This window comes from Haemorhous mexicanus, chromosome 1, assembly GCF_027477595.1.
Source record: "Haemorhous mexicanus isolate bHaeMex1 chromosome 1, bHaeMex1.pri, whole genome shotgun sequence".
NCBI classification, from domain to species: Eukaryota; Metazoa; Chordata; class Aves; order Passeriformes; family Fringillidae; genus Haemorhous; species Haemorhous mexicanus.
This window is the reverse complement of record NC_082341.1, coordinates 129,548,798-129,567,198: the sequence shown is the minus strand read 5'-3', so window position 1 is coordinate 129,567,198 and position 18,401 is coordinate 129,548,798. Positions and strand designations below refer to the sequence as shown.

Here is an 18,401-nt window from a genome sequence, read left to right as displayed (position 1 = left end):
GGTACAGTTACTTTATTTAAAGATTCTGGGACAGGCGGCATTGCAGTAGTGAACATTGGATTGCTTGGTGAAGCATTGTTCCTCAGGTTTGCTGTCTTGCGGTGTGTTGAATTAAAAAATCCATTTTAACAGTTACTTGGATCATTTTCTAAACTTGTGACCTTTCAAGTTTGGTTGTAAGATGGAAAACTGGACAATTGTTACAGCTTTAAAAGCAGGTGCTGCCCACCTTGCTGGCTTTGGGCACCACAGAGAAGCTGCACACAAGAATGTGCTGCAAGTGAGAGCAGAGTTAAAACTTCCCACTCACTTTGTTGTTTTTCAGTCAACGAGCTCAGAGCAAACTGCAGGAAGGACCAGCAAGGTTAGGAGCTGGTAGCTTTTCTCTGCTTTGGCATAGCTGATACCTGTTGATGGTCCAAGTCTGCTGCTCTGAGCTGTTCCAGATATTTTACCACAGCTCTGCAGCACTTCAGCCTGCCATGGCCTGGCCTGTATTGTGGAACAGCTTTGGCTGCCCATTACAGCTTGGCACTTCATGTGGCTAAAGTATAGTGAACTAAGTCCAGGTTTAGTTGCTGGTTAAAGTCAGGGCAGTATGTTCCTAGGATCATCCCAGGAGCGGAGGAGCAGGCTCAGCAGCTGCTGCAGAAGCTGTGAAAGCCCGGCAAGGAGAAGGCCTGGTCCCTGGGAGTGATGGAGTCACAGCCATACATGTGGCTGTCACTTCATCAGCTCCCAGGTGGAACGAAACCAACCCAAATCCCATGAAAGGCCATGGGTTCTCTGCCTCCTGCACTCCACTGAGTTTGTTGTCCTGGTCTTAGGGTGAAAAACAAAACTACTAAAGCATCTCGTTAACGAGCTTCCCTTTCTCTCTGACAGGAAGCCTAGAGGGGAGGGGAAAAAGTGTCGGAAGGTCTATGGGATGGAGAACAGAGATATGTGGTGCACTGCCTGCCGATGGAAGAAGGCCTGCCAAAGGTTCATCGACTAACCATTGAAATTATGCAGAGGATTTGGGGAGGGGGAGGACAACAGCAGAAGCAGATTGCTGCAGCTGCTCTGTATCACTTCCCATTTTCCCCTCCAGTGATGTGGTGTTGGGGGTTTTGATTTTTTGGGGTGGGGTTTTTTTGTTTGTTTGTTTTGGTGTTTTGTTTTTTTTAAGAGCTTTGTATTTCAAAATGAAGCACTTGTAGCCAAGGAGAAGCACTAATTAAAACCTGTGTGGAGCAATAGAGGAAAAAAAAAAAGCAAAACCAAGACCACACAACAAAATCTGTCTCAGTAAGTGTGGAAACCAGAGCAGCTATTAGTGATCTTCTGTAAAAGAAAGGAAAATGTTAATTATTTTGCTAACTCTGTGAGCTGCTTGCTCCCTAGGATCATTTTTAACCATTTCAGTCTTTCTGCTGTGAACATCTGTATTTGCTAAACTGAACAATTTTTCTTTTCCTGAAACGAAGATCTCTTTTTGAAAGCTTTCTATTAAACACTTCAGAGTCATATAAGCTACAGTTTTCTCAACAAAAGCTGTACTAAGACTGGAGACTGCTAAATAATTCTCCTAATACAAATGATCGTGATTATATTTTTGAAAAGGGCATGTGGGGAAGAGTTGGGATTTTCATTTGATTGCTTATGGGAGAAAAGCAAAGCTGATTTTGCAAGAAGGACAAGCAGCACTCCTGGAAGTTTTTTAAAAGAGGCACAGACCAGTGGAGTGGAACAAAGTAATTTAAGTACCAAATTGGATTTTGATCCTCTAGAGGAAGAAAAGCAGCAATGGCAAGTCACCAGCAGATACTGTCACGAGAAGTCTGAGGGGAAGAAATACGATGATGCTTGATTGAAACCCACAAGGATGTAAGGGGACTCCAGTAGCTTTTCTTATTACTCTGCCCTTTCTGAGGGGGGGTGAACAGTTGGACCAGCACAGCTGTTGCTGCAGGAGGCCTGTGAAGAACTGGTAAATACAGCCACTAGGATTATATGTAATACCTAATTCAGGGAAATGATCCAGCCCAGCAGTTCTGCTTTTGCTTCCTTTTCTCTTATTTCAAAGATTGTTGTTAAGATAATGGTTCGTTCAGCTTTTTCTTTTAAAGTTACTAAGATTTATTTGATGCAAAAAATTGGTAGAGAAACAACATCATCTCAGAAAAAGAAGTACAACAGCAAAGGAGCAACATATTTGTGGTAAAAGACCATTTCTTAACTGATTTTGATAGATGAATTAACGAGTTTCTCTATTTGCAGTACTTGGATTGATTTGGGTATTTCAGTTTCTCTGTCCATTAGGAAGTAAACACTGGAGTGTGGCAACCTGGTGTTCTGTGTCCACTTGTATCAAATTACTGTTAATTAATGATTATTTCGATGCAAAAATAAAGGAAGGATTTACTAGGAAGTGAATGTATATGGCGAAATAATACTTATACACCTTAAAAAAATCAAATAAACAGAAGCAAAACTTTGCCTATTAATAGAGCTGAAGGGCCACAAATGCCTGGATTATGTTTTTTCATAACATTTGAACCAATTGAAATTAGACCAAATATTTTTCTAATTTTTTTTATTGTCTAAGCTGGCTCATTCTCTTAAGAGGACTTTTAAGTATCTAAACAACTTTCTAAAATCTGGTCCAAAGTTCACTTGATAGCTTTATTAAGTGTGCAGTGCTGCTTGTGTCTGTGTAAAAGCACAAAATAACAATGCAGTTGTTTGGAACACTGTGGATTCCATAGGGTAGCAGTGAAAAGAAGAATCTATAATAGGAGCTACTGAAGGTTATCATCTGATTTTCTGTGAACAAGTTAATTGGGCAATCAGGTGCCTAATTTGAGCATGCTATTTCTGCAGTTATTTACAAATTGTATAATTTACATGCACAAGTGGCAAGATACGCTTGCATGCATGCAATTACTTGATTTTTTTGCCCAGTTGTGTTCTCTAAGTCACAAAAAAAAAAGAAAAACAGACTCTGAAATCCAGTAAGACCCTGAGATATATACACATGTGAGTGTGTATGAGTATTTTGTATGTGTGTATGTATATACATGTAAAACTATGTATATTACATAGTTTGTATGTGTATATAAAATCTGAAATTAACAGGGAAGAGAAAGATTGTTTTCTTTACAAATAGGAAAAAAAGGCACTAAGGGTCAGTGGATATACATAGACACTGTAGTATCTTCTTTCCTCTTAGTAAAACATGGATTTTCTTTACATGTTGTATTTTTTCAATTTCCACGGTTAAATACCTCATAGTAATTCATAGACATTTCATCTTCAAACACTGGGTTTGCTGATGGTGTACTTACTTGGATAAAACTTAAAAAATTTGCTATTTTCCCAAGATATTCCTGCCAATTTGTTCCCTGCCTCCCATTTTAAAGACACTCTAAGACTATAAAGTGTTCCATAATTCGACTGTTGTTAGACTAACAGTATTTGCCTATATATTTGTTGTTCACCTCCTTTTTGCTTTGGAGGATTTTTTTGAAAATAATGTGTATCAGATTGTATGTTGTTTCTATAATGTCATGGCATTGTGAGCAACTTTCCCAAGGGCACTTTAGGAATTATTACAATAAGATTATTCTTTATAAATTTCTGCAGAGAAGAATGGTTTTGTTGCCAGACCACATTGCCCTCTGGTACAAATTGAATATGGATTACATAAAGGACTAAAGCCACAAACCATCAAAGTTGGAGAGAAAGTTGGTGTTAACGAGTCAGAAGTATTGGTAAATCCTGCAGGACAAAGCTAAATTACCAGTAGTTTTCCTCAACCTTTAATCAGTGGTTTATATTAAATCAGTTTTGGATCTTCTGGCTGTGGCATTTTGATTCACAAGCAGGCACCTGGCGAGGTGCCGTGTCTGAGGCAAGGCCGGCGCTGCACAGAGCGTTCTGCAGTCACTTTGTGCTGTGAGCTCCAGTTAACTCGTGTTGCACGAGCAGCTCAGCGCCTGCCGAGATCCCCTCTGTGATCCTCACACAGCCAGCAAGAACGGAAATGTCAGCTAAGCCTTCCTTCTGCTGGCAGTACTGATCATAATCTGGAGTAATCGCTTCCATGTTTCAGTCTCTTGCTTCTGTGTTGCTTTGGGCTGTGTCGCTGTCCTCCTGACACCTGATTTATCTCACACTTCTGCCCTGACCAGTCCAAAACAGTCAGATTTCTTTGTTCTCCTGAGGAGGAGCTAGCCTGAGTGCTGTGGTCATTTATTGTCATCACTACATGTGATGACAGTTCCAGTTTTTGGTTTCTCTGTGGGAGGTAGGTCATTGTCTCTGACCCCCCAGAGAAGTCGTAAGGACACATCATGCAGTGTCTGTGTGCTACAGGGAATTGGATGGGGGTTCATCTATGTCTAGAGCCAGAACTTGATATAAAAATTTAAGGATCTGTTTTATTGTTAATATTATTGACATTGGTAACAGAAATTGCCAGCATTAGTATCAGAGCGGAGATCAACCATACTCATGCCAAATATTTTTCTTTAGGAGAAGAAAAATATTTTGTTGTTAAAACAAAGCTATTTCCCAATTCCCCATTCACCCCATTCCCCAAAAGATCTGGAAAACAAGATAATTTTAGAAGTGGGAAATTTTAATGGCAATTTTTGATATTGACTGTGCTCCAGCTGCTCCTCTATGAAGCTATTGAACATTAAAACTCAGATCATCTTAGTCATAAAAAGGTTTCCACACAAAACAATGTGCCTGATTCTCTAGTGCCTTGCACAAACACAACAGGATATACAAAATGCAAAGTGAGTAAAACTTCTGTTCCAATTTGCAAGTTTACACTTTTAACCAATACCAGTCATCACCTAGCACATACCTGTTGGCAGGTCAGCCCTGCTTGTGTGAGTAAGCTGAGCAGAATGCCTGTCTGTCAAATGACTTTTCCCAAATCCTTAGCCTGGTATGAATGTTAGCTGTCTAGTTATCTACAAATTCCTTGCAGTTGTTGGCTATCTTTATTCCTTGTCCCTTTTGTTTTTCACCATAATGACTAGATAGGCAGCACAACAGGAGGTAAAGCTTTAGCCAAAAGCTCTTGTAGAACCTGCACAATAGATTCCAGCACCATGCAGTGTCCCAGATGTTCTTGGCACTAATTTCATTTTGTCATTCATTCTGATCCAGTACATTGGGGTGGATCTCTATTGCTTGCTGTGGCCTGGGACCAGCTAAAATGGCCCTGTTGAGAATCCAGGACAATCTCTGCAAGTGTCACACTGCAAAGTGATTTCTTTCTTCTGCTGCCTGTAAATGTGTTGGAAGATGATCTTGGAAGCAGGACATGGAATTAGAGGCTTGCTAGCCATTTGCAGAGATGTTGGAGGTTGCCAGTGAGGCTTCCTTCTATTGGTTGAAAGTTAGAGGCATCTCCTGGAGACAGTTGTGCTGCACCTTTTCTTAGAAATATTTTGATACAGAAACGTTTGTAAAGCCTCATCTTGATTTTATATTTATATTTTATTCAATCTCCCTGTGAGGTGGTGGCACTGGAACTGAGAGCAGTATGGAGTTTGGGCTTGAATCTGCATTGTCAGGTTTTTCTAGTACATAACTTGGCAGGTATAAGGTATCATAGTGTAGATTTTTTTCTAATATGAGTTCAGCAGAGTTTTATGGCACCTTTGGAAAATACCTAGAAGGAAGTCGTGGACAGAAATCGAGCTGAGCATTTAAATATACTCTCTGTCTGCTAGATGGGAGCAGCCTTTCTTTGCATCCATATTGAGCTGGAAAATCTTAACAGCCAATGTACTCCTACACTTGAGAGTGCCCACTTGAGCTGCTCTTTCCATCTTGGACTGCAGTGCTTTCACACTGACCGTGCTCTCAGTTCTATCCAAATGTGGGATTTAAGGAGGTGTGTGTCTCCACTTGCAACTTTTTGAGCTTATTCCTCAATTCAGAAAGCACTCATCATGTTCTTTGTGCTTCACACAGACCATTTGTGAAAGCAATGCAGAAAGACTGGGAACAGGGAAATCAGCCTGTTTCTGATGGCAGCAGCCAGAAGAAAGTACAGGTTGCTCTGGTGTTTCCTCACATTCACAGCAAGAATTTTTTCAGCTGATGAAACAGAAGAGAATAGATAAATTTAGTAACAAGCTAGTGTTCTGCTAGTTTTTGACACATCTTGACACCTAGAATTTTCTCCTTGTGTATTTGAATCTGAATGTGAGATCTCATATACCCTTGAGGGAAATAAATTTAGCAATATAAATGCTCTTTCAGCATTAAATCTGAATTCTTTATGTAATTAAAACTAAAGATGGGCTCGAACATTCAAAAATGTTTGAGTCTTGGTATTTACTGCTTGCCAATCCTGTTAAAGATTCAGGTTTGATTCTAGAGTCCTTAACATAGTATGTGATACCCAGCATCAATTAATATATGATGTTTAATGGTAATGGCCAGATTAACAAAAGTTACTAAAATGTTTATAAAAAGCTGTCTCTGGAAGACAGGAAAAAAGAAAACAGTTGAAACAGATTTCCTCAGGGAACATGAGAGGGCTGTAAAAGCAGGATGCAAGTTTGTTTGAATGGAAGATATCTAAGAATGTTTTTTTTTTTTTCTATTTTAGGCAAAATAGAAAAAGCAATATGTCACTACTTGAATTATTAAAATTAGAATGAAGCACTAATTGATGAACATGATCTTAATGCTGTAGCTTAAGAAGTTCCAAATACAAAAAAAATTACATAAAAATACAGAAAATTAGCTTAAAACATAACAAATTTTAATGTAAATCTATACATTTGTGTAAATCTTTTCAGGATCTAGTGTAAGTATAAGGGCTTCTACAAAGTTGCTTGGTCAAAACATTCTTTGTCTGTAATTGAATTATTTCTTACCAAATGACTTCAGCAAGCAAAAAAGCAGTATGTCAGCATGATATCCTGGAGAGTTGTGTACTGCACTTTGCAAAGGGCTAGTTCTACATGAAATGAAAACATGTCATCACATATTTTTTGTCATATCTGCAAAGGTATCAGCTCCAGTAAACCCAAGGTTTTGAATTGGGCTGTCTAGGATTTTGAAATTCTACAAGTTTTGCAAATTCTCAATTTTGCTTTATTTTTACACAGAAAAATCCTGTTTGAGCCATAATACTCTTTTCCTATCAATTCTTTTTTCTGTGTCCAGGCACTCTGTTTTGCAACTGCCCAGATGTTTATAATGAAGTGGATAAAAATCAGCATCCTCAGTATTAGGAGCTACAAATGTAAATAGCATTTACGTGTATCAGAATTTTCAGTATCAGTGTTTAACTGTAGTAATTAATTCTTTAAGTGATGCCAACAAATCTTTCAGGGAAGGGGAGCACATAGTGTGTGAATTACAAAGTACAACTGCACAGACATGGAACTGCTGGTATTACAAGGATAAAATGTAGGCTCAGGTTCATCAGAGCACTCGAGTATGTGTTTACCTCCACCTGTGGAGTTTGTTAATGAGACTCCTCCTGCTCCTAAAGTTTGGCACACGTTTTTGAGCTCTTCTGAAATCAGGCCTTGGCAAGAGCAGATAAACCAATAGCTTTGTCTGAAGTATGCACTTTGTGGGACAATCTACCTTTCCCTGGAGTTATGCAGTTTATCTTGTGTTTAGAAGGCCAGACAAATTTACAGAATTTTTTTATTAGGTTTTTTTGCATTGCAGAAGGGAAGGTGAGAAAGAGATGAGTTCAGCTGTACATTTCACCATGTGAAAGCATTGTTTAAGTTTGTAAAAGGTGTGTATTTGACATCAAGCTCAAAGAAATCTATTTGAGCTCGCTGAAAAAGAAAAACCATGATAAGCAGGTCACATTAAATAAATTTCTCTTGTTCCATCTATATTTCCTGTACACTCAACACTCCTCCAGGCAACTGGAGGCATAGGAGCTCTGAGTATGCAAGGAAATAAATGAGTTTACCTAAAAACTTTAGGAATACTATGTTTTTAAGCCACACATGATGTTGCCTATGTGTAATTTTTAGTGTTAGAAGAAAATAGACTATAGCCTTATTAACCAGGTGCAATACTTACAAAGGGCTAAATTAGGGAAACAAGTGATGTGTGTTTGTGCATCACTGCAAGCATGCATTCTCTGAAAATGAACTTTTATAGCACTGGGATCTTAATACCTCTCTGAAATTATAATGTTGGTATAATTTTATAACTGCTTATTATACATTATGAAACAGGATTTGGGAATTCCTAAGAACCAAAAGGAGTAGAGAGAAGTTGTAAATCACATAGACTAGTGATATGCTACTTTCCATGACAAAAGTAAATTAAAACACCTTTACAAAGCCATACAAATTCTGGATCATTGGAAGAAAAAAAAATCTACTTCCCTTGGTTACAGAGATAGTTTAGTCTGAAATTCCCCTTGATTTGTCTCTTGCATTTTCTCAACGTTTTGGGGTTTTTTTTGTATTCTGATGGTGAAAACATTCCTAAATTTACCAGTATTTGGCTCGAATAGTATAATTTTGAAAAAGAACTTTTAAAATTGAGTTCTTTGTGATACTGTACAGTCTGAATGAGATCATGCAACATGATCTGCTCCAGCTTAAGTAGAGAGTTCATACAAGCAGAAGATTACAGGAAAGGATTGCATTGAGCATTCACTGTTCAGTCATGAGAAAGATCTGAACAATCAAACTAAAAACTCCGCTCATGTATTTCTTTATCTGCACTGCAGGGTTGATGGAATACAGGCTGCCATGTACATTGTATCTGGCTATCTCACCCCTGTTCAGGGATTTTTTTTTGCTGATAAATAATGAAATACAGATCATCTTCTCATCTCTCTTACTGTTTTTGTCTTGTGCTCCGAGTCCGCAATTAACTGAAAGACAGAAATAATCAGGTCCATTGAACAGAGACTGTTTGGTTCTTTCCCTGTTTGACAGACTTGTAACAAAGGGACAAAGTACAAATGCAGAGACAGTAGTCAAAAGGGGTTTGAGCCAGTCAGACAAGACCTGAAAAAAATTTCTCAGAATTGGATCCCAGTAGGAGGAAACTAGTCTTAAGCAGTCAATTACAGACGTTCTGTGATTGATTTTTGGTGGTTTGGGGGTCTTTTTTGTGAATTACAAGTCTGGTAAAAAGTGTTATTACACAATTAAGAGCAGAATGCAGATCACATTGTAACAGGCTGAGCCCTCACAGCAGTACAGGTTTTCTCAGGAGAGTTCAGTTATTCCCATGAATAACTTCATTGACCAGGGCTGTTCACACAGGTAATGGTTGTAGAACAAAGGCATGTGGGTTTTCCTCTGTGTACTTTCCACTGGGATTGGGAGCATGAAAGTGTTAATTGCCCTTTCTGAGGGCTTGAGAATTGTGCATTCAGCTTTGTGAGAGGGATGGATACAGTGGATACCTCTGCACATGTGCAGAGCTCTTGGAAGAGTTTCTAGTAATACCAAAGTGGCAGTACTCTGGATGTGTTACCTAGTGACAGATTGAAGAGCTGTTAGGCTGGTGGTATTCAGCTTGTAATCTGTCCTACTGACACCAGCCCCAGGGAGAAGGGGGTTTCTCAGTATGGGATCCAGGATAGCCAGCCCCTTGTGAAAGGAGTCACCACCACCATAGTCCATGTGCTGTTGGCTCAAGTGCTGCCTTTGCTGTGTCCAGCTTGAGGGAGGTTGGTCATCCACCTGCATTCATGACCTGTTCATAGTACAGAACACTTTTGAAGAGAAAGAGTCTCTTTTTCAGCTATTAAAATAAAACTGTGAGATAGCTTTTATGTTACAGAAAGTTGCTGAATGAGTCCCATCATTGTCAGACTTTGAATCAGGCATAGTTGTGTCCCTCCTTCCAGAGCCATGCTGCAGCTCCCATGGGGGCTCTCACAGATCCCTGGAACCTTAAGCAAGATTTTCCCAAACATTTGCTGGAACCCAGCACTGAGCCCTAAACCAAGTTGGACCCCCAATAAAGGAGGCTCTTTCCAGCTCTTTCCCAACTCTTTCCCAGCTCTTAGACTCCCTAAGTTAGTATTTCATTAGTAGACCTTTGTAAAGGGGACATTGCCCCATCGCTTGCCTTTGGCATTTCTAACACAGCACCATCCACTGCTGCATTTGCAAAGAGCCAGACATCATCTTGGTCAGTCATGGAGTTTGGGGATATTATTTTAGATTTAGACCTCTGCATCCTGCATCAGGCTGCAGTTCCACAGCAGGTTAAGGTGACATGAGCTTGTGCTGCTGTTGAAAAAGCTCTTTCTACCCTCAGCAGAGACATTTCTAGAGAGAAGTTTCCTGAGTTGTGCTGGCTTGTGCCAGCCCTGTAAGTGTAGGTCTGTATAAAACGCTATGGCCTGCTGGGTCTGTGTCCCTGCTCTGTCATGGAGCAGGCAGGTAATACTGCCTTTATCCCACTCTGTCTTGTCTAGAGTCTCATTAAGGACCTGAACTTGCACATACCCCTACAGCATTAAACTCAGGAGAGCTCCACCTATGGCTGGTGGCATTGATTTTGGTATGAAATTAAATATATGGGGGAAAAGAGAGGAATTAGATCAATAACTGTACATCCAATGCATCTTAAGACTGCATCTTAACTGCACCATGATTTTGCTAAGCAGATATAGGAGGAGTTAAGGGATGTGAAAAACAACATTACCGGACCCTGTTCCTCCCTGGAACCAGTCTGGAATTATTCACGGTAATCTCAGGCAAGGCTCATTAAGGGGTTTGGAAGTCATGACCTCTGTAAATCTCTGGGCTACAGAGAACCAGGGTATACTTCTTATCCAGACGTGGTAACAACTAGGAATGATCCTCAGCTGCTTTGCTAGTGCAGAGTTTCGGCCTCATTTTTTTACAGCTTCAGTTTAAGAGTGATGGGAATGCTGGGCAAGAGGTAAAGGGTCATCAGGTAACTGAAGAAAGAGGACATCAGCATCCATTGCACTGTGGGGTTTTTTTAACCCTCTGAAACAACAAGCATGTATTCTTGTCACCTGCTATTCATGTTTTCTCATGTAAAGAAAGTATTTCCATCATAGAAAGGGGTAAATTTAGCACAGAGTAAGCAGCTGTAGGAAACTAAATTCCCAATTGCCTAGTTTTTATGAGTAAGGGATTTCTAAAACATTCTGCTCGCAGAAGACTGCAGTATTTATATCCACACATCCTTTTTTTTTTGCTTCAGTCACAGAAGGGAACATACCTGCCTGCATACATTGTTCTTCCTTTGTTTCCTATCAAATCTTGTTTCAGAGAGTATAAAGTAAGTTCCAGTTCTTTTTTAAAAACATTTTTTCTGAATTATTATTTTTAGAAGCTATTTCCTCTTTCACTTCAGTGTAAAATTATGGAGCTTTAATTTGCTCTGCATTGCACTTTATATATTTTTTTTCACTCTTTGGGCCATGTATTTTTGATACACAGAACAGTAAAGTTTTTATTAATCTAGTTTTAACTTGAAATTAACCATGAAACGAAGATGTTTTTATAAAAATGCAAATTCCCTAAAATACAGTAAATTTGTTTGGGTCAGAGACTTTTTTTAATGATACATTGAGAAATATTATAGCTTCTGAAATTATTTATCATTTGGTAAATTCAATACATTAATGGATATCATGGTTTAAAGTGGAATGTGAATGTGAAGGACACAAAGTTCTAGATGGTAGAATTCCTTATATGCTAAACCTGCATTAGTTTAATTGATAAGGGTTTTAAAAAATAGCCTAATCTAGTTTAAAGAAGTGTGAAACTGTTTAAAAGGCAAGTTTAAAATGCCAGGAGCTCACAGAAATTTGGAAATGAGTTTAAGTTAAGCACCCAGGAGCCGTTTCTCCCCGTGCTGTGCAGTGGGCAGCCTGGGAAGCTCCTGGGCTCTGCAGGAGGTGAACTCCTCCTGGTACAGGGCAGCAGCAGAAGCCATAGGAGAGTGTGGATTTTCTTGCTTTAAACAGCCACTCTCCCAACTTGCAGGGCCACTGCCAGGTTGGCAGTAGTATTTCCATTTGGTTTTTCCTGACTTCATCCCCACTGGTTTTGGGAACTGGTGTCCTAAAGACAATCCTTTTGTTCCTAAGTGAATTAATGAACTCATCTTCCCCTGGTTTTGGTGTTAAGCTTGCAGCACTCACGCTATTGCACATAGTTTGTCTTAATTTGTAGATGCCAGGTTCAGCATTTTAAACAAAGAACAGCTACTCTGCCCCAGCACAGAATCCTTTTATATCTTATGGAGCATGCTGAAAAATAAAGACCTTTTTGACATTTACTTTGTCCAAGCTCTTTATTCCAAATCAGACAAAGAAAAGTGGGGAAAACAAGGCACATGGCAGTGAAGAGGGGAGAGAGAGAGACAGACAGCAATGCTCATTTCCTTCCCAGGGTGAATCATTCCTGGGCTCCCCTCTCCCAGGCTGAGTGTGTGTGTGCATGGACCATGCACAGCTCGGAAGTCATGTAAAATGCATCCTTGCAAAAGCTCTTAGTTGGCCACCTCCCAGAGACCCCAGCTCCTTTTCAGAGGCTTCCAGACATTCTGCTCATTTCTGCATCCATAGGTAAAAGTAAAAGCTACCTGCTGCTCCAATAGCCTGGGTATAGTTTCCCCTTGGACTGCAAATGTATCACCTTGCCATTTTTAATCAAGCTGCAGTTCTTCCTGCAAAAGGTGGGCGTGATCCAGGTATTTGTGTGTGCTGCAAAGCTGTTGTGTCCTTCAGGAGCAATGCGAGCACACTGCCAGTGGTGTGCAAGCCTGGTGCTTAACATCAGTGGTACCTGTGCTGAAGAGAAGAGGGGCTGCTGTCACCTGTCCATCCCACCACAGAAATGAGGGCTGCACAGCATAGCTCAGCTCTTGGAATTATGGGGCAAAGCAAGCTTAAAACCTTTATAGTGAGCACAGGGTGTCTGTGTTTGGCTGAGGAGCAAGAGCAGTGACAGGCCCTGTCCAAGGTGGTGTTCTGTCAGGCAGCACAAATAACAGCTCTGTGGCCCAGTTGGTTGCTGTATTTCCATGTATGTATGAATGAAGGCTTAGAAGAGAAGGCTTGCAGATGCTATTCCTTCACAGTTTGGTTTGGTTCTGTGCTCTGGGGGCAGCCTATGGGCTGGCACAGCACATTTAGGTAAGGGGCTTCCACTAACAGTAACTTAGACATAGAAAAAAACTGTTTCTTGTAAGGAGCAGGTGCTTTTCTCATTCTTACAACATTAAAAACACAAAACAAAATGCCACCATTTGACTTTTGTCAAATTCTTGCAGTCTCCTGTAGCACCAGCAGCTGGGGAGAACTCGAGAATTCAGAGGACCTTGGCCATTACTCATCAAAAAACCTCTGCACTCCGTTGCCACCGAAAACGATTTAATGCTGGATCAAAGCCACCCAGACTTGGGCCCTGCAAAATTCCTCTGAGAATTTTGCTGTTATTTCATATGAAAAGAAGTGTTAAAATCTTTGTGTCAGCATATGAGTCAGTTCTGCCTGCTGAACCAAGAGTACTTCCAGTGGACTTCAGATATCTTGGGAATCATTCTCAGTACAAGTCAGGACACTCCAAACATTTCAGTTGTTTTTCTGAAATTAGAAACATTTGCAAAATTAGCAATATGCATATTAATGCCTAAAAGTTGATAAAAATAATTAAGGTACTGAGAAGTATTTGCTTGCACCTGAAACTTTAAAGAATGACTACTGAATTTGTGATGTGCTAAGCACGAGCTCCTGAGTTTCATCAACACAGCAAACCAGCTTTGTACACAGTAGTTTTAGAAAAATTTAGAAGGTTTGTTTTTTTCTCAAGTTACTCAAGTAGTTCAGGTAATGAATAATTTGTTTCTGATCAATGCATTTTAGAATGAGCTAATCTTATCCTCTTGCACTTCTAATATTCATTGTTTGTATGGAAAAAAACCCTTTACTACTTTTCCATTTCCCAGTGAATGATCAGTTCACTAAGCAACAGGCAATGTTTCTTGACTTTAGATGGCAAAATATGCTTACATAATTTTACTCTCCTCCATGTGAATCTGGTTATATGAGACTCTTACTTTTTTCTAGCCTTCAAAAATGCTTTTGTGCAATTTCCATTGATACGGTTGAATAAAAATTGCAAGGAAGAATCTAAGTCAAATGCTAAGTAAAAATCAAGTACATGAAACAAACATGAAGATAAAGTCTCATGAGAAAAGTCAATCCATTGCTGAATTAAATATTTATAGAACACACTGATTAGCAGAAAGTACTGATCTGTGTTAAAATTACATTTAGAAGCAGACCCCACTGTGTTTTAGTGCCACAAGTGACAAAGGAGTTTTTCTTCAGAAAAAGTGCAAATGGAGAAAAATAATAAAATAGATCATTTAGACCAAGATTTTCTCAATTTAAGCCTATCCTGCCTGTTACATTACTGTTGTATGTTCAGGAATGCTCAGGACAACAGACATTCCTCACAGGAAGCAGCTAGGTTCCAAAGTGTCAACTAAATAAAAAGAAAGTGAGCAAACTCATAGGATTTTCTTAGTACTAGCTCAGCTATTGTAAAAAAAAGGACCAAAAACAAAACAGCAAAAAAGCACTACTCACTACTGAACTAGAATTGCAGCAGTTTAAAAGAACCATGTTTCGATCTAGTTCACACACCATAGCTAAACCCAGGTTTCTGTTGGTTTGCTTGTTTGTCTTTTGGGGTTTTTACTTCTTAACAGCCTACAAAGCAGGGTCTGTCATTGCTGAGATGACCACAGTTGAATAGGAATCTCTTGAAATCCTAAAACACTTGATTAGAGAAACAACAGACTTCAAATTAGAAAGTACTTAAAAATTATCTCAAAAAAGCAAAAAGAAAAGTTAATTCCCTGTTTGGGAAATGCCATTCAGCTACCATTAACTCCCAGGTTGTGTGTTTAACTGACATCCTGTAGCTTTGTCAGCTCACATTTTTGTTAAAAGCAGATGGTGATTAAACTACATAGCAAAGGACCTTCCTTTGGTCTTTGTAAATGAATGTATACATACAAACTATGCATTTTCACACAGCTGCTTACTGTATCTTGAATCACTTCAACCTTTCCCCAGCTTAGAAACCCCCAGACTTAAGGAGCAGAAGGTGTTCCCACCTCCTTTGGCAGATATTTGTCTGCTGTCTTGTTTCTGCTCTCCAAAAACCTTAGGTGCAGGACAGAGCAGTGCTGAGCTGCACAGCCCAAGGAGCAGAGGGGCTGGGGGCCTGTGGCCAAGTCAAGAACTTGGCATGCCCTGGGGGACCAGTTTGGGCTGCCAGGCCCAGTGTGGCCAAGCAGAGGTGTGGTAGCTGTGCTCCCTCTGCCAGAGCTGCTCCAGCCCCAGCACCTCTCACACCTCTCAGCATCCCGGGCCCTGGGGCGGCTGAACCGGGCCAGCAGCTGCTCTCAGCCGGGCTCAGGGGGAGTTTGCAGCCACACCCAGCCCAGCTGTGCCAAGGAGAGGCCACTGCCCCTGGGCTGGCAGATGCCATCCTGCCCCTCGGGACAGCCTTTGCAGCCATCCCTGCAGCCCGGGTTCCTTCTGACTTTCCCTTCCCCACCGTGCAAGGCAGGGATGGCTCCTCAGGGGTTGTGGTCTCACTGCTGGGACCTCCCCCAGGAGATGCCGTGCCCAAAGTGCTCAGCCCTTCATCCTAATCACTGGGGGACTTCAGGGCTGGGGTGTGCAAGGGACAAAGGATCAGAGCTTGGGTTTAGGGTATCTTCTGTTAGAAGGGAGCAGAAAAGATGGAAAATGGATGTCTTGTTCTTGTAGCTGATGTAACTAAATGTTGGAAAAAGATACTGCATGCAACATTTCTTACTTAAATTTTGGGTTGTCGCTGTAATATACATCAGCCCAGTCTACTCAATGAAGTGTGTTTCTTATGCTTTATTCTACAGGAAGAAAGACCAAAAAAGTAGAAGTAATAAGAATATCCTTGCTTTAGACTAAAGCAAGCATGGACTCAACAACAAAGAAAGATTTTGTTTATATGCAAGCTGTTTAAATATTTGATACCAGTATGAGTATGAAGGTAGTCATATTCTTATGTATCCAGAGATTTGCACTCATCTAGGTTATGTTAATTAAAAATATTTTTGCGGTATGTGTTTGTATTTGAGGGGCCAAGTTTTTAATTTTATATTCTTTACAAGAATTAGTGTGGCGATTACGTTTTTCCATTTCTTGAGCTACCTGCCCACCCATGCTAGTTGTTCATTTGCATAAAGAATATTTCCACTACTTCAGAGGTTTTTGGGTGGTTGTTTTCAAAGGGACCCTGCCCCAGAGAGTTCCACAGGATTGTCCAGTGTGAGTGGAGGCTCTCTGGAGCAGCAGGTCACCCTTACCAGGACGTGGCCTGTCACTGCAACAGACACACATGGATTCATTTCCCTGCAATCTGCAACTGCCCTGTGGGCCTGGGGTAGCTCCAGCTGCAGTCCCTCAAATCAAAGCTCTGACTGACCCTGTCAGTCCTTTGCTGTCACTTACTATCACAAAGTTAACTTTTTACAACAAGGAAGAGCTTCCAACTCTGGCACTGATGGAAATACTGAATACTTTTAATATATATATATATATATATTTGGAAAGTATTTGAACAGTGTTTTGTCTTTTTTTATACAACTTTTAGCCAAATAGAAAAATTCTGATTATTACTTCTGTGGATACCTGTCCACCTGTAAATAAACTCATATATTCAGGTACATGAACCTGAAGAAAAAAATAATAAAGACTGTTCAGGGGCTACGCGCTTTGCTAGCTCCTGGTTCCTTTGTACATAAGAGGTAACTGTTTAAATGTTGGGTGGGATTTTTTTTTTAATTTACCTGTTGTTCCTCTAAAGAAAGAAGAAGAAAAAAACTTTTGACTTAGTTTTCTCTTTTCTGAGTTAATACAAAGATTTTCTAACTTTTTACTGCAGAAATGGATAAATACCTGGTGCTAAGTGAATGTGAGTCAAACTGGCCATAGCAGACACACCAGTTAGAATGCACTTTTCCTGTGGCACACAATGTATTTTCTCAGAAGGGACCTTCAAAGGACTGTCAGATGTTTACATTTCTTCTCGTTGCCCCAAATAGTTTTGAATATTCAAATAACTTCCAAAAATAAAGTCATGGTCCATTACTGATGCGACAAATCCTTACATTTAAGTATCTACAACAGCTTTGTACAAATACCATTTTAGAGATAGTTGAAATATTGGGCTTTCATACTTTGTAATGCTTTGATGTGACAATAAATATGCTGTTGCTATCTAGTCTAACCTCATTGTAGACCTGTAACTCCCTGTTTCTGGTTATGTCATGAATTGCACTGGCTTGAATTCAGCCAATACTGACTGTTCAGCTGAAATATTCCGACTGTTATGATGTCCACAAAACATTAATTAAATGCACTTGTATCTGACTACCATGGAGTATGTCACATTATTCCTGTAATAAATCTCTTGTGTATAACTTTTTTTAGTTGTTTATGTGAACCTCAGTTCTTTCACAGCCATGAATGCCTGTGCCTCAACCAAGGACCAGCTGGAGTCAGTCAGTGATAACCTGAGCATTGACTTTGTTACGAGCAGGGCTGATTCCCTTCCCTTTCATCAGAGGGATGATGTTTTACACACTGTGAGCAAAGACACACAGGACAGGGATGTTGGACTGAGTTTTGCCCCTGTCAATTTGAAGTTCAGCCTTTAGCTGGTGACTGTGGTTTCCCACTTCCAGGCTCACCCTGCTCCTCCTGATGCATTCTGCAAGCAACACTTCCCCTGTCCTGCTCCCGCCTGGCAGCTTCCCTGGGCACAGCAAGGAGCAATCCTGGCAGCAAAGGATTGTTTGGCCAGGATATGTATTCTCCACAGGAAAGCTGATGAAGCTATTGCCTGAAGCTTGCAAGCTGGAGAGTCATTCTTGAAAAAGGGAGTAGTTTCTTGGGGGGGGTGGGGAAGGGGAAGTATAAACTAATACCATTTCTGTCCAAATTCTTGACTCCCCTTCCAGCTTTGTTAGGTCATATTTAGATTTTCCTTTGGCTAATGTGTTCCTACCTACTGCTGCAATGCCAAGTCCTGTAGTATTGTCCACAAGGGTCCCAGGATGAGGGAAGAGACGAGACAGTCTCTCCATTTATCAGAAAGCTTGATTTATTATTTTATGATAGATAATATATTAAAACTATACTAAAAGAACAGAAGAAGGGATTTCATCAGAAGGCTAAGCTAAGAATAGAAAAGGAATGAATGACAAAGGCTTGTCTCTGACCGAGACAGTCTGCCCAGGTGATCTGTGATTGTCCCTTAATTCCAAACAACCAGATGAGACCAATCACAGATTCCCCCTGTTGCATTCCACAGCAACAGATAAGAATTGTT

At 40.2% G+C, this 18,401-nt stretch overlaps 1 protein-coding gene across 1 annotated transcript in view; it reads left to right on the top strand.

Moving 5' to 3' along the window:
• ZNF704 (zinc finger protein 704) overlaps nt 1-17,440 on the top strand; it is a 102,417-nt gene extending 84,977 nt beyond the window's left edge. Inside the window, exon 9 of the mRNA XM_059862845.1 lies at nt 886-17,440. Within this exon, the coding sequence (XP_059718828.1) occupies nt 886-997 (112 nt within the window). The 3' untranslated portion in view covers nt 998-17,440. The remainder of the gene's footprint in view (nt 1-885) is intronic.
• The last annotated feature ends 961 nt before the right edge of the window (nt 17,441-18,401 follow it).